The sequence below is a fragment of the Schistocerca piceifrons genome, chromosome 2 (genome assembly GCF_021461385.2).
Source record: "Schistocerca piceifrons isolate TAMUIC-IGC-003096 chromosome 2, iqSchPice1.1, whole genome shotgun sequence".
Taxonomy (NCBI): domain Eukaryota; kingdom Metazoa; phylum Arthropoda; class Insecta; order Orthoptera; family Acrididae; genus Schistocerca; species Schistocerca piceifrons.
Genome location: NC_060139.1, coordinates 232526263 through 232539473, shown reverse-complemented (window position 1 = coordinate 232539473; position 13211 = coordinate 232526263). Strand labels below are relative to the sequence as shown.

The following is a 13211-nucleotide window of genomic DNA, read 5'->3' as shown; positions in this document are numbered from 1 at the left end:
GTACATAACATAAAGACAGCCAATGGGAGTCATGGTCGGTACATATCCGCATGCCACAGTCAGTTCCAACGTAGCGTCCGCGGCTAGCCGACCGCTTTCCATGAAGTGGGGTCGGCGCTGTTCCTCAGCAAAGTAACGTAGCTTGACATAGTATCACGGTACTTTAGCTTTTTATGTTTGACCGTGCCTTATTCTGGCCTGTATTAGTTTATTTTATGCTTCTGAAGAAGGCTAGATTATTTTAGCTGAATCCTGGGTAAAGACCAGTAACATTTCGGAACTGAGGCGGATTTTTGTCGTATTAGCTCTCAGTATTGTGAATGCATGTCGTGTGAGGTCACGTATAGACGGTTTGACAATATTCTCCTTTCAGAAGTAAATAAAGCTTGATGAAACAGCCGCACGGCGTTAGTATGCGCTGTTTTTTCAATTCTCCTTTGTGCATAATACTTCAGACTCAGTTTCCCAAGTAATGTAGTCTTTTAACACAAAACGATATTAACAGGACTACGCCAGGGTAATCATAGCATGTACCACTTCAGGATGATTAACGGAAACTGCTCTATGACACTGGTTACTTTATTAATTTGGAAATATACTAAAGGTTAGTGAATTACATAGTACTTTGGAAAAACGATTCCATCTCGAAAAATGTGTCATATAGACCCATCAGCAATGCCTAGTAACAGTTCTGCGACATGTATGCCGGTTTCACCAAACATTAAAAAAAAGTTTAACGTTAATTACCTGAACATATTTTTGCCATTCAGATATAAGTGCTTCACAGGATTCCATACAATTTTATTAATTGTGTTTGGTGTTATTGCTGAACTACACTTCATGCATTTGGATGAACTGTCGATAGAAATTTAGAAGTTACTATTAATCTCTCGTCGACAGCAACTGATCCCTCATTAACCTTTCTTTCCTTCTTTTGTGTATTGACATTAACAATTTGTCGTGCAATGAAGGACTGATCTGAAAATAGTTTACGAAATCTGTCGGAAACGTGAGTCCTGATTTCAGTCAGTAAATTAACATACGCCATTTTCCGAGCACTTTTCTCGTTTCCATCGTTTTCTGTTGTTAACAGCTACTACACTACCGCAGCACACGCTTCCTTCTGGGTGTTAGACATCTTAACCTTGTACAATCGACCTGCCAACTGATAATATTGACAACTCATGGTGTGTGAGTTGCTTCAATATATTCAAGGTTTGAAAAACTAGTATCATCAGTAAATATTGAACATGCACAACTCCTTTACATTCTTTATAGTAGTTACTGAACTTCCAGTTATTAGTGTTAGTAGTGTAATCGAATTGTAGCGAATTTCTTCGTCTATTTATGCTCAGAATATTACATTCATTTACTTTCAGGGTCCGCTTACAAACTTTGTACCAATCATCGATCATCCGCAGGTTGCCTTAAGATCAATGTGAACCATTGTAGAATATTACATGATAAACTATGGTGTAGAGTAACTAAATAAATGAAATAAAGTGATTATTTCGTTGAACATTCTTGAATGGAAGAGACAGTAGAGGCTAATTGTACTGCTGCACGAAATATGCTACATCAGACAATGCAAGGTGCTTGAGAAATTTTTGCTGTAGATGTAAAACGATGGGCACTGCTCACCGCGCAGTTGAGTGCCCCACAAACTAAACATCATCATCTTGTAAAACGAGAATCGAACCCCAGATATCCAGGTGACAGTGCGTATGCACCTGTCACATGCATTTCACACACAGAAATATATTTTGCACACGTTTAACATATTTAACACATATTTGTACACGTATTTCATGCGCATCTAGAACGAATTTCGCGCTGCAGTTTCATCTGAATTCTTAGAAAAGTTGTAATCCTGCCAGTGACATTGTCGTTTCGAGTAAAAGGAGCGTCGCTGGCAACTAGCTGATTCCCCACTGCTTTGCACCATGTGCGTTTAGGCAGGACGTTTTGTAAGGTGGAGTGGTCTCCTGTCCTTCGTTTCTTACATATTCCGACCTCACCACCGTATTCTGCGTATCAAGACGTTTCATTCGAGCCCTAACCCAATAGGCTAGAGTCAATTTTACATCTTTCCATTTAATCGATATGCAAATCTACTAAATAAATCGCAAGTGCGCAGTGAGATTAAAAAGTCAAGGCTGGCGTACACAAACATTCAAGACACAATGGCCACAGGAGTTTTTGTTCAGTGGAGGCAACCAGCCAGCTGGAAAGTCTGTAGGAGGGTGAGTTAGCACGCAGCTGCACCAGCTGGCTCACTGCCCAGGGACAATAACAGTTTTTGCCAGAGAAAAGGGATAATGGCCTGCGTGTTCACCTTAAAAGCAAAACCCACGATCTTGTTTGGGAGAGCCCCAGCATACGCATTTTTTAGTGGACCTAGTGTGCAGTTTCAGAGTTTTCACAGATGGACAGTAAACGCCTAATGCAGATGCTATATATTTCCAGACTGGTAGGCTTAAACGGAGCGCCATTCTCCAGTTTGTAAAAGTAACGCTGACTGGCGGACTATTTCTGGCGCAATGAGCCGGAGGAGTGAGGGAAAGACAGTGAATGATATACCGTTTCGCTTTTTGCGTGGAGAGGGGTAGTTCCGGTGACGCTCTTGAAGCGGGAACATGCAGCAGGAGCGAGTGTGCTCGTGCGTGTACGCAGAGAGCGAGGAACAAAGTCTCTACTCAGTACTGCACTGAGAGAGCACCTATGTCGCTAGCGAATCGGAGTGATACTCTATACTGAGTAGCTCGCGATTAAGCGTTTGTTCACTGTGTTGGCCACGACACTTAATGTGCAGTGTGAACACAGACGGAGTATTAGTTAGCGCCTGCGAGCAAACATTGAGTGGCATCACGGTGGACTGGTTATCTGACCGGTGTACCACGCCAATAGATCAGGGGCAGATAGGAGTCCTTGACTTCATCAAGGCGTAGTGAGAGTTCGATTGGCGAAGGTCAATCCAGATAGAAAGAGATACTTTTGTTTTTTTCAGCGGCGGACGACGCATGCAGCAGTCGTTGCAGCTTACGGTATTCTGCCGAGTAAATAACATTCTTAAAGAAAAGGGATAAAAGAGCTTTCCCACACTTTGTATATAAATTTCATTAACAGGATTACTATCCATAAGAGGTAACCCCCTGTTCCGAAAAGAACCTGGAAATTTGTGTATCAGTTTATAAACAAAAGTTTCACTTGAGTTTCTCAGATTTTGCAATAAATAATATTTTCCGTTCGCTTAATGTTTTTCTTACACTAACTAGCAATACTCCAGTACCCAAGTATCACACTAGTTACGTAAGAACAGCGGACGACTCCAGAAGATATTTACTGCTCATAGTTTTTCAGGCATTTCTTTTTGGTACGTTAGGAGCGGCTGTCTGACTTCTGTAGTAATGTGGGATGGAAATTGCTTCTTGCAGGAGCCAACGGGTACTTGTCAGAGCAATCCGTTGCGCAACTGGTCAACATAACACCCACATACTGACAGTTTCTGTGGTATTGGGTCCAGTGGTATGGTCTTTGGCCCTGAAACATACTGGCGAAATTATTGGCTCGCTGCACAACTCATTTTCACGATGTGGTTGGTGCACTGAACAACGCAAATATTAGACAGATTGCGTTTCACGTATGCGACAGCCAAATGAAAACGAGACAGATGAAAAAAGAAGTAATCGACATAACTGGTAATACTTTTATCTCACTGTGGAACAAGACGGACAGTGCCTTCATGGAAAAATGTTTGCAGTTGCAAACCATACCCAGGAGTGCACCTCTTCGTCCAATGCAAACTGACGACTACGAACGTTGTTCTTCACGGTCCCAAAGATATGCAAATCGCAGATACGAAAATCGCGTGGGGAAAGACCGGGACAGTGCAGCGGAGTGTGGCAGTTTCCCAGCGAAACTTCTGCAGCGTAGTCGAAACAACCTTGGGCCGTTCTCATCATATAGAGCCCGACCTCTCCCCATGCACAGTGCATACTTTTGGAGCCCTGAAGAAAGACATTTGTGGCCGTCGATTTGCTTCGGAGAAAGAGGTGGGGTACAATCATGGTTCCACAGCCAACCACCAGCATTAGTCTATGAAGGCGGTAACCATCTCGTCACACAGTGGGATAAGTGTATTAGCAGTTATGGGGATTACTTTCGAAGTAACAGTTTACTTACGTTTTCTCCATCTGTCCCGTTTTCATTTGACAGCCCTTTATGTTTTTTAATGTATTGCGAATCAGCTGCTTACAACAAAGGAATAGCAACCGGCCGCTTTCAGATGATCCTACAATCATCCCTTGCAGTAATAGGAGTATCTTACTCCCATGATATTTTTATGCAAATAATGAGTCATGTGCACACCAAATTTGGTCGAAATAGCTCCAGGCGTCCCTGATGTATGCTTTTGTCTCAGTTCTTTTCACTCCAAACCGTCAGCCATAGGAGTGGTCTTACCGTCACAGTATATTTTTCCAGATATCAAGTGAAACCTCTGCCAATTTTTGTAAAAATTTCTTCAGGCATTACAGAGACATGCTGAAATGTTCCCTTTCACCTGTTACAAAGGAGTCTAGCGACCGCGAAAACTACGGATTTCATTCTAATGTCGGAAGTTATCAAATATTTTTGCATGTCACGTCCTCTCACTCCCATCCCCAGCCCTAAGGATGGTTGTATCTAACCCCAATTTTTTTTCGTAGAAATAATTGTACAAAGAACAGAAATATCTGAAGCAACATATATATATATATATATATATATATATATATATATATATATATAATGTGTGTGTGTGTGTGTGTCTTGGAAGGAGGATATAAGATGAACATCAACAAAAGCAAAACGAGGATAATGGAACGTAGTCGAAGTAAGACGGGTGATGATGAGGGAATTAGATTAGGAAATGAGACACTTGAAGTAGTAAAGGAGTTTTGCTATTTGTGGAACAAAATAACTGATAATGGTCGAAGTAGAGAGGATATAAAATGTAGACTGGCAATGGCAAGGAAAGCGTTTCTGAAGAAGAGAAATTTGTCAACATCTAGAATAGATTTAAGTGTATTTGTATCTGAAAGTATTTGTATGGAGTGTAGCCATGTATGGAAGTGAAACGTGGACGATAAATAGTTTAGACAAAAAGAGAATAGAAGCTTTCGAAATGTGGTGTTACAGAAAAATGCTGAAGGTTAGATGGACAGATCACATAACTAATGAGGAGGTATTGAATAGAATTGGGGAGAAGAAAAATTTGTGGCACAACTTGACTAGAAGAGGGGATCAGTTGGTAGGACATGTTCTGAGGCATCAAGGGATCAGCAGTTTAGTATTGGAGGGCAGCGTGGAGGGTAAAAATCGTAGAGACCGAGAGATGAATACACTAAACAGATTCAGAACGATGTAGGTTGAAGTAGGTACTGAGAGATGAAGCTTGGAGAACTGCATCAAACCAGTTTCTGGACTGAAGACCACACACACACACACACACACACACACACACACACACACACACACATATATATATATATATATATATATATATATATATATATATATATATAAATTGCTCCAGATGTTTCTGAAAGCTTCTGTGTCACCCTTTTCACCCGCACTCTTAAACGGGCTGTAGGTGGTTTTTACCGTTACAGAAACATTCACGGGCATGCGCATAACAGCTTATCAAAGTTCCGGTTTAATGGTATGGGAAAACACAGGAGATGAAGAAATAACAAATGTTCATCTTCATACTGTATGATTCCGTGATTATGTTACAAATTTTCAGGGACGATAGAGAAGACTAAATGTACGAATTTAAGTTAAAGGACTCTCGTTAGGAAGCTACCGAGTCGCAAGTTATAAGTAAAAATCGTTCTGATACCTCTTATAGTGTAATACTTGCACCGCTACTGTTGTAAAAAAAAAAAAAAAAAATGACACGGTAGAGTAGGTGGATCAAATCAAAGGAAAAAAAAATTTACTAAACGTGGGCTCTAAAAATCGTACCTTACGAACTATGAGCGCTTGTTCATCTTCGATGCTGTGAAACACATCTTCTCTACTGCATCTTTTTTATTTATGTTAGGGATTGAAAATCTACCTAAGGTCGAGCATAAACTCTTCCTTGTTTGGAAAATAATCTAGCCATCTTCATATCGTAAAACATTCTTTATTAGTGTTGGTGCCACTACAGCTTCACTCATCGTTAAGACCTTTCTTAAAATAATATAAAAAATACATGACATAATTAAAAACAGCTTGGCCAGTGCAACTGACCAATGGTCATGAAACAAAGGGGCTATGCGGCTGGTTTTCAATCCGTAACATAAATAAAAAAAAGAACATGAAGCAGAAGAGACGTGTTTCACAGTATTGGGGATGAACAAGTGCACATCGTTCTTGAGGTATGCATTTTAGAGCCCATGTTTAATGGACATTTTTCTTGTTTGGTCCATATGATCACCTGTGAAAGTTGCCTACCGCTCAGTTGTGGCAGCAACGGTACAGGTACACGTACTCCACAGTCAGAGGTATCAGAATGATTTTCGCCTATAAAAAGCGATCGTTTCCGGACAAGGGTCCCTTACCTCAAACTAATACATTTATCACTCTCCGTAATCCCTGAAATTATGTAACATTATAACAGGATCACCATGCATGCAGGGCGTTCGGAAATTCCCGTTACAAACTCCTAAGACCTGTAGAGGGGGGTAAATGCATAATATTTTGAATAAGAACCCATGTTCGGAAGCGTATCATTTACGTTCTACGAGGTTTCATTTCTGGTGTTTAACTAACCCACTTCTGCTCGAGGAATTGAATTAGACTTGACGCATTACAATTGTTAAGTAACAATACGAAAGGAAACAAGGAAACATCCAGTTATCAATTAAGAACATTTGTTTCTATTAAAGCTTAGACATCACATGTTTACATTACTATAGCGCACTTTATGTGCGGAACAGTACTGATGCACTGTAACCGCGGCTCGATGTGGCGACCACCAGCGTTGTTACAGACACTGTACCTGCGGTGTCACCGCCAGACACCACACTTGCTAGGTGGTAGCCTTTAAATAGGCCGCGGTCCGTTAGTATACGTCGGACCCGCGTGTCGCCATTGTCAGTGATTGCAGACCGAGTGCCGCCACACGGCAGGTCTAGAGAGACGTCTTAGCACTCGCCCCAGTTGTACAGCCGACTTTGCTAGAGATGGTTCACTGACAAATTACGCTCTCATTTGCCGAGACGATAGTTAGCATAGCCTTCAGCTACGTCATTTGCTACGACCTAGCAAGGCGCCATTATCGTTTGCTATTTCTCTTGTGATGCATGTACCGTCAGACCGATGTTCACCACTTATGGATTAAAGTTATTCCAGCAGCTACGTATTATTTTTACTAGACTCCTTTAACTGTTCCAGACCTCACGCCAGCCTGCGTGAGCTTAAACGCGTGCCTTTCGGCTACCGGTCATAGTGGCTTGGCTGTCTTGCCAAGTCACAACAGTACCAATGAAGCATGTTCTGGTACACACTGTCCATCCCACTTAATGTCAGCCCCCGGTAGCTGAGTGGTTACCGCGACAGAATGTCAATCCTAAGGGCCCTGGTTCGATTCCCGGCTGGGTCGGAGATTTTCTCCGCTCAGGGACTGAGTGTTGTGTTGTTCTAATCATCATCATTTCATCCCCATCGACGCGCAAGTCGCTGAAGTGGCGTCAAATCGAAAGACTTGCACCCGGCGAACGGTCTAGCCGACGGGAGGCCCTAGTCACACGACATTTACATTTATCCCACTTGTTGTCTCTTCAGTTTCTAGTGCAGCGGCCAGCAGATCTTCCTCTGTCTCACAGCAAGGCAGACGTTAAGTGACATCAGGTGATCGCTCGACGTGGTACACTTCATCTTGTCTGCCCTATTGCATACCAGGATAAGCAACTTTTCGCTTTCCCTCAGCAGATGTGGAGGCGTTACAGATATGAACTGAAACCGTCGTAGAACGGAAGCAGTACGTTTTTAGGTGGGGTTCCTATTCAAAATATTATGTAATCACTCATCCCTGCAAGTCCTAGAAATTTGTAACTGGAATTTCCGAACACCCTGTTTAGAAGATATCTGAGATTTGGCTGTAGTTACCACCGACAGGTTTTGTGAAACCAAGTGCTAGCCTTAGCCAGGTGACAGAAAACTTAGGTCAGCTATGTAGGGACTTTGAGAAGTAATATCAGGTAATTATAGTTGGGTGAGCAGGAAACAGCCTGGCTATGAATCCAAGGTATAGTATTAGGAGTGACCTGGATAAAATAGGAGCTGAAACTGGGCACACAAATGTGGGGTTTGTGAAGGTCTTTCAGCGCCATGATCGGCCCTGGGTAAATACTCCTGTGAGATACGTTAACACTGAGCTGAATGGGATGTTCCAGTCACTGGCAAAATCTCACGTAAGTGTTATTCCAGTTGACGCTATCGGTAGGCTGGGATACGTTAGACGTGTCCAGCACCTAAATAGGAAGAGGAAAGATAAGTTAGGTTCTCTATCAGCAGATACTGTAAGGGGGGCGCAGTCACACAAGGTATGATCCCTGTGGTTAATGGACCAGGCAGACTGGTTTTTTAGGGTAAAGCCAAATTCCAAACAGATGAAATCAAGAAAAATATAATAGTAGAAACTATGTACAGTAAATGAGGATAAAGCTAAGGATAGTATCAAATTACTTCATCAAAATATCAGGGGAATAAAAAAATGAAGTAGATGGACTGGTAGTGTATTTAAATGATCTCAAAAATAAGAATGAGATTTATATACTTTGTCTGTCTGAACACCATGTAACTGTGGGGATGAAAACTGTCAGTATAAATAGGTATAACTTAGCATCTTACACTTGCAGATCTAGCATGGATAAAGGAGGAGTTGCCATTTACATAAAACAACGATATAAATAGAAAACTGTAGAAGTAAGCAAATTTGTGTCGATCAGCAATTTGAAGCCTGTGCATGTGAACTACAGGTAGATAATGTAGTGGTGATATCAGCGACAGTGTATAGGTCCCCATTAGGAGAGGGGGAGCTATTCATAAAAAAGTTTGACTCCCTATTACGCTGTCTGTCAGACAGAAACAAGATGTTATTAACCGTGGTGATCACAAGGTAAACTTTCTAAGCAATTCTGATTGGAAAAGTCAACTAGATTAACGACATATAACTTAGAATTAGTGATAGATTTCCCTACATATATAGCTCAAGTCTACAGCACTCTAATAGATAACGTATTTGTACAGAGAGAGGATGTAAAACTAACACATGCTTTTCCTGTGATAAATGGATTATCAGACCGTGATGCAAAATTGGTTAACTTACAAAACCTAGCAGGTTGTACAGTTCAGGAACAATTAAGTAAAAATGTGCTGTTGCTCAACCCAGTATCTATAGAGTATTTCATAGTAAGTTTAAGAAATGTTAATTGGGGAGATGTATATAATGAACCAAATGCTAAGGATAAGTGCAACATATTTATGTTAAATTTATATCCCTTTTTGAATATTCTTACCCAAAAAATTACTAAATGTAACACCAAACAGTTTTCAAAGAAGCCTTGGATTACTGCAGGTATTAAAGGGTCTTCAGAAAGAAAAATAATATTTTATGAGGCAGCAAGAATTAGTAAAGGCCGAGAAGTGATTTTACACTATAAAAATTATTGTAACATACTGAGAAAAGTTGTTAGAAAATCAAGAAATATGTATATTAACTATGAAATTAACAACTTGGGAAATAAAATCAAATAAATATGGAATGTTGTTAGACGGGAGACAGGAAAAGTAACGACTGGGGTAGGTAGAATTATTATTAAGGAGAATGAGACCATCTTAACCAACAACATACAAGTAGCTAATGTATTTAACAATAATTCAAAAGAAAAAGCCAAGCATGGAAGAGTCAGTTTTGAGATATCCTAGTCAGGTTAATTTTCACCTAACAACCCCTTGTGAAATAGGGAAAATCATTAAATTTTTGAAAAATAAATGTTCTGTTGGAGTAGATAACATCTCTAACAATGGTTCTGAGTCACACATGTAATGCATCACTAATTCAAGACATTTTCCTAGAGAGGTTAAAATATGCTTCCATCAAGACTCTCTACAAAAAAGGGGACGCTATAGATGTCAATAATTACAGGCCAGTATTCTTGTTTACAGCAATTTCAAAAATAGTCGAGAAAGTAATGTACTCAAGTGTGGTTAGCCATCTCCACAATAATGGGATACTTAGTAAATCACAGTTTGGATTTCAAAAATGCTGTTCCAATGAGAAAGCAATATACAATTTCACTACCCACACAATAGTAAAACGTCACCAATAGGAATTTTCTGTGACTTATCCAAGGGATTTGATTGTGTGAACCATGACATTATGTTAGAGAAATTACAATCTATAGTATAAATTGATCAACACAGGAGTGGTTTAAGCCATATTTACAGAATAGGAATCAAAATCTATCTTTATATGTTTTAAGTGATTTAAGGAAGTTTCCCACTTCATCTAACAGGAGTGAAATTACATGAAGTGTTCCACAGGATTCGATCAAGGATCCCCTTCTTTTCTTGATATATGTGAATGACCTCCATTCTTATCTGACATAAGAATCTGAACTGACACTGTTTCCTGATGATACAAACATCATTATCAATCCAGTGAAGGAAACTCCAACAGGAAATGACACAAAAAATGTCTTTTGAAAAGTTATTGATTGGTTTTCTGCGATTGTGCTTGCTCTAAACTTTGAAAAAACACAGTACATCCTGTTTGCTGCTGCAAGGAGAATAGTTCCTTCAATAAGTATAACACATCAACAGGGCAGAGCATACTAAGTTTTTGGGTGTACATATAGATGAGAATCTTAATTGGAAAATTTATATTTTATATCTCCTAAAGCGACTACGTCCATCAACTTCTGCAATCAGAATAATTGCCAATTTTGAGGATATAGGAATTTATAAACTAACATAGTTTGCATACTTTCCCTCTCTGACTTATTATGGAGTAATATTTTGGGGTAACTCAACACTCAGGCAAAAAGTATTCAATACTCAAAAGAAAGTGTTTAGAATAATGTGTGGGGCTCATAGTCGCACATCTTGTAGGCATCTGTTAAAAAGGTTAGGAATTCAACAGTCTCGTAGTGCATATACTCAAGTAATTAAATTTGTTCTCAGCAACACGGACCAGTTTAAAACAACAGTGAGATTCATGATTATAATACCAGAAGAAAGAGAGACTTACACTATCCTCTACTGGCAAAATGTGCTACTGTAAAACTTTTCGATAAATTACCACATGAAGTAAAATGTCTGACAGACAGCAGTAATAGTTTCAAAAATAAATTGAAATCATATCCCCTTGACAACTCTTTCCATACCACAGATAAACTCATGAATAGTATCCAGAAGGGCCCGTACAGGACCCGCAAGATGCGGTCATGCATTATCCTGTTGAAATTTAGGGTTTAGCAGGGATCGAATGAAGGTAGAGCCACGGGTCGTAACACATCTGAAATGTAACGTCCATTGTTCAAAGTGCCGTCAGTGCGAACAAGAGGTGACTGAGACGTGTAACCAATTGCACCCCATACCATCACGCTGGGTGATACGCCAGTATGGCGATGACGAAAACACGCTTCCAATGTGCGTTGCCAGCGATGTCGTCGAACACGGATGCGACCTTCATGCTGTATAGAGAACGTGGATTCATCCGAAAAAACGACGTTTTGCCATTCGTGCACCCAGGTTCGTCGTTGTAGGCGCTCCTGTCTGTGATGCAGCGTCAAGGGTAACCACAGCCATGGTCTCCGAGCTGATAGTCCGTGCTGCTGCAAACGTCGTCGAACTGTTCGTGCAGATGGTTGTTGTCTTGCAAACGTCCCCACCTGTTGACTCAGGGATCGAGATGTGGCTGCACGATCCGTTACAGCCATGCAGATAAGATGCCTGTCATCTCGACTGCTAGTGATACGAGGCCGTTGGGATCCAGCACGGCGTTCCGTATTACCCTCCTGAACCCACCGATTCCATATTCTGCTAACAGTCATTGGATCTCGACCAACGCGAGCAGCAATGTCGCGATACGATAAACCGCAATGGCCATAGGCTGCAATCCGACCTTTATCAAAGTCGGAAACGTGGTAGTACGCATTTCTTCTCCTTACACGAGGCATCACAACGACGTTTCACCAGGAAATATCGGTCAACTGCTGTTTGTGTATGAGAAATCGGTTGCAAACATTCCTCATGTCAGCACATTGTAGGTGTCGCCACCGGCGCCAGCCTTGTGTGAATGCTCTGAAAAGCTAATCATTTGCATATCACAGCATCTTCTTCCTGTCGTTCAAATTTCGCGTCTGTAGCACGTCATCTTCGTGGTGTAGTAACCGTAATGGCCAGTAGTGCATATTCATTTTGTACCATTTAAGGGAATGGGGTAGGTAAAAATGAACCTTTTTTTTAAAAAGAAACAAAACCCTTGATTCATGTGTGCGTTTGTTATGCAGTTGACACGTTCCGCATCATAACGCTTACGCGAGACTGAAGAATGGAGGAACTCGTAACTAACAGGAGAACTCACCGCCGCGTCCCAGGGCAGCATGTTGAGGATGGCGGCGGTGACGTTCCACTTGTAGAGCGAGTACCAGACGGTGCCCTGAAAGTTGTCGCCGGCGTTGAGGAACAGGTAGTTGTCGCCGGCAGCGTCGATCAGCCGGCGCGCCTCGGTGGCCACGCGCGCGATGCCCCCGAAGCAGGCGGCACTGGGCGAGCAGGAGCCGCCGCCACTGTTGATGGGCTCGAAGCGCGCGTGGAAGTCGTTGAGGTGCACGATGTGCAGCTCGAAGTCGCCGTCGGCGGCCTCTGCCGTCGCCTGCAGCAGCGACAGCAGCAGCAGCGACAGCGCGACCACAGGCAGCGAGCAGCGGCTGCGAGGCATGGCGTCGCGTGACTGAGCCGCCGAGTGAGAGGGGGCAGCAGAGGCGAGCGGCAAGTCACGTGGGGTCGGCGGTCCCCGCCACTGCCGCGACCGCGTGCTGCGCTACGCTCGCTGGGGGCCCTCGGTCGGCTACCTGCTCGCTGCTCGCCTGCTGACTTGCTGTGCCATTCGCGACGTCTTCTCTCCTCACCGCGCAGCGCAGCCTGCACCGTTGCGATAGTCACTACTACAGTCT

The 13211-nt window shown here is 42.0% G+C and overlaps 1 protein-coding gene across 1 annotated transcript in view; it reads right to left on the bottom strand.

The window, feature by feature from the left end:
- The window catches only part of LOC124776922 (apyrase-like), a 163079-nt gene extending 150100 nt beyond the window's left edge, over positions 1-12979 (bottom strand). The window contains exon 1 of the mRNA XM_047252136.1: positions 12620-12979. Within this exon, the coding sequence (XP_047108092.1) occupies positions 12620-12976 (357 nt within the window). The 5' untranslated portion in view covers positions 12977-12979. The remainder of the gene's footprint in view (positions 1-12619) is intronic.
- Between the last annotated feature and the right edge of the window lie 232 nt (positions 12980-13211).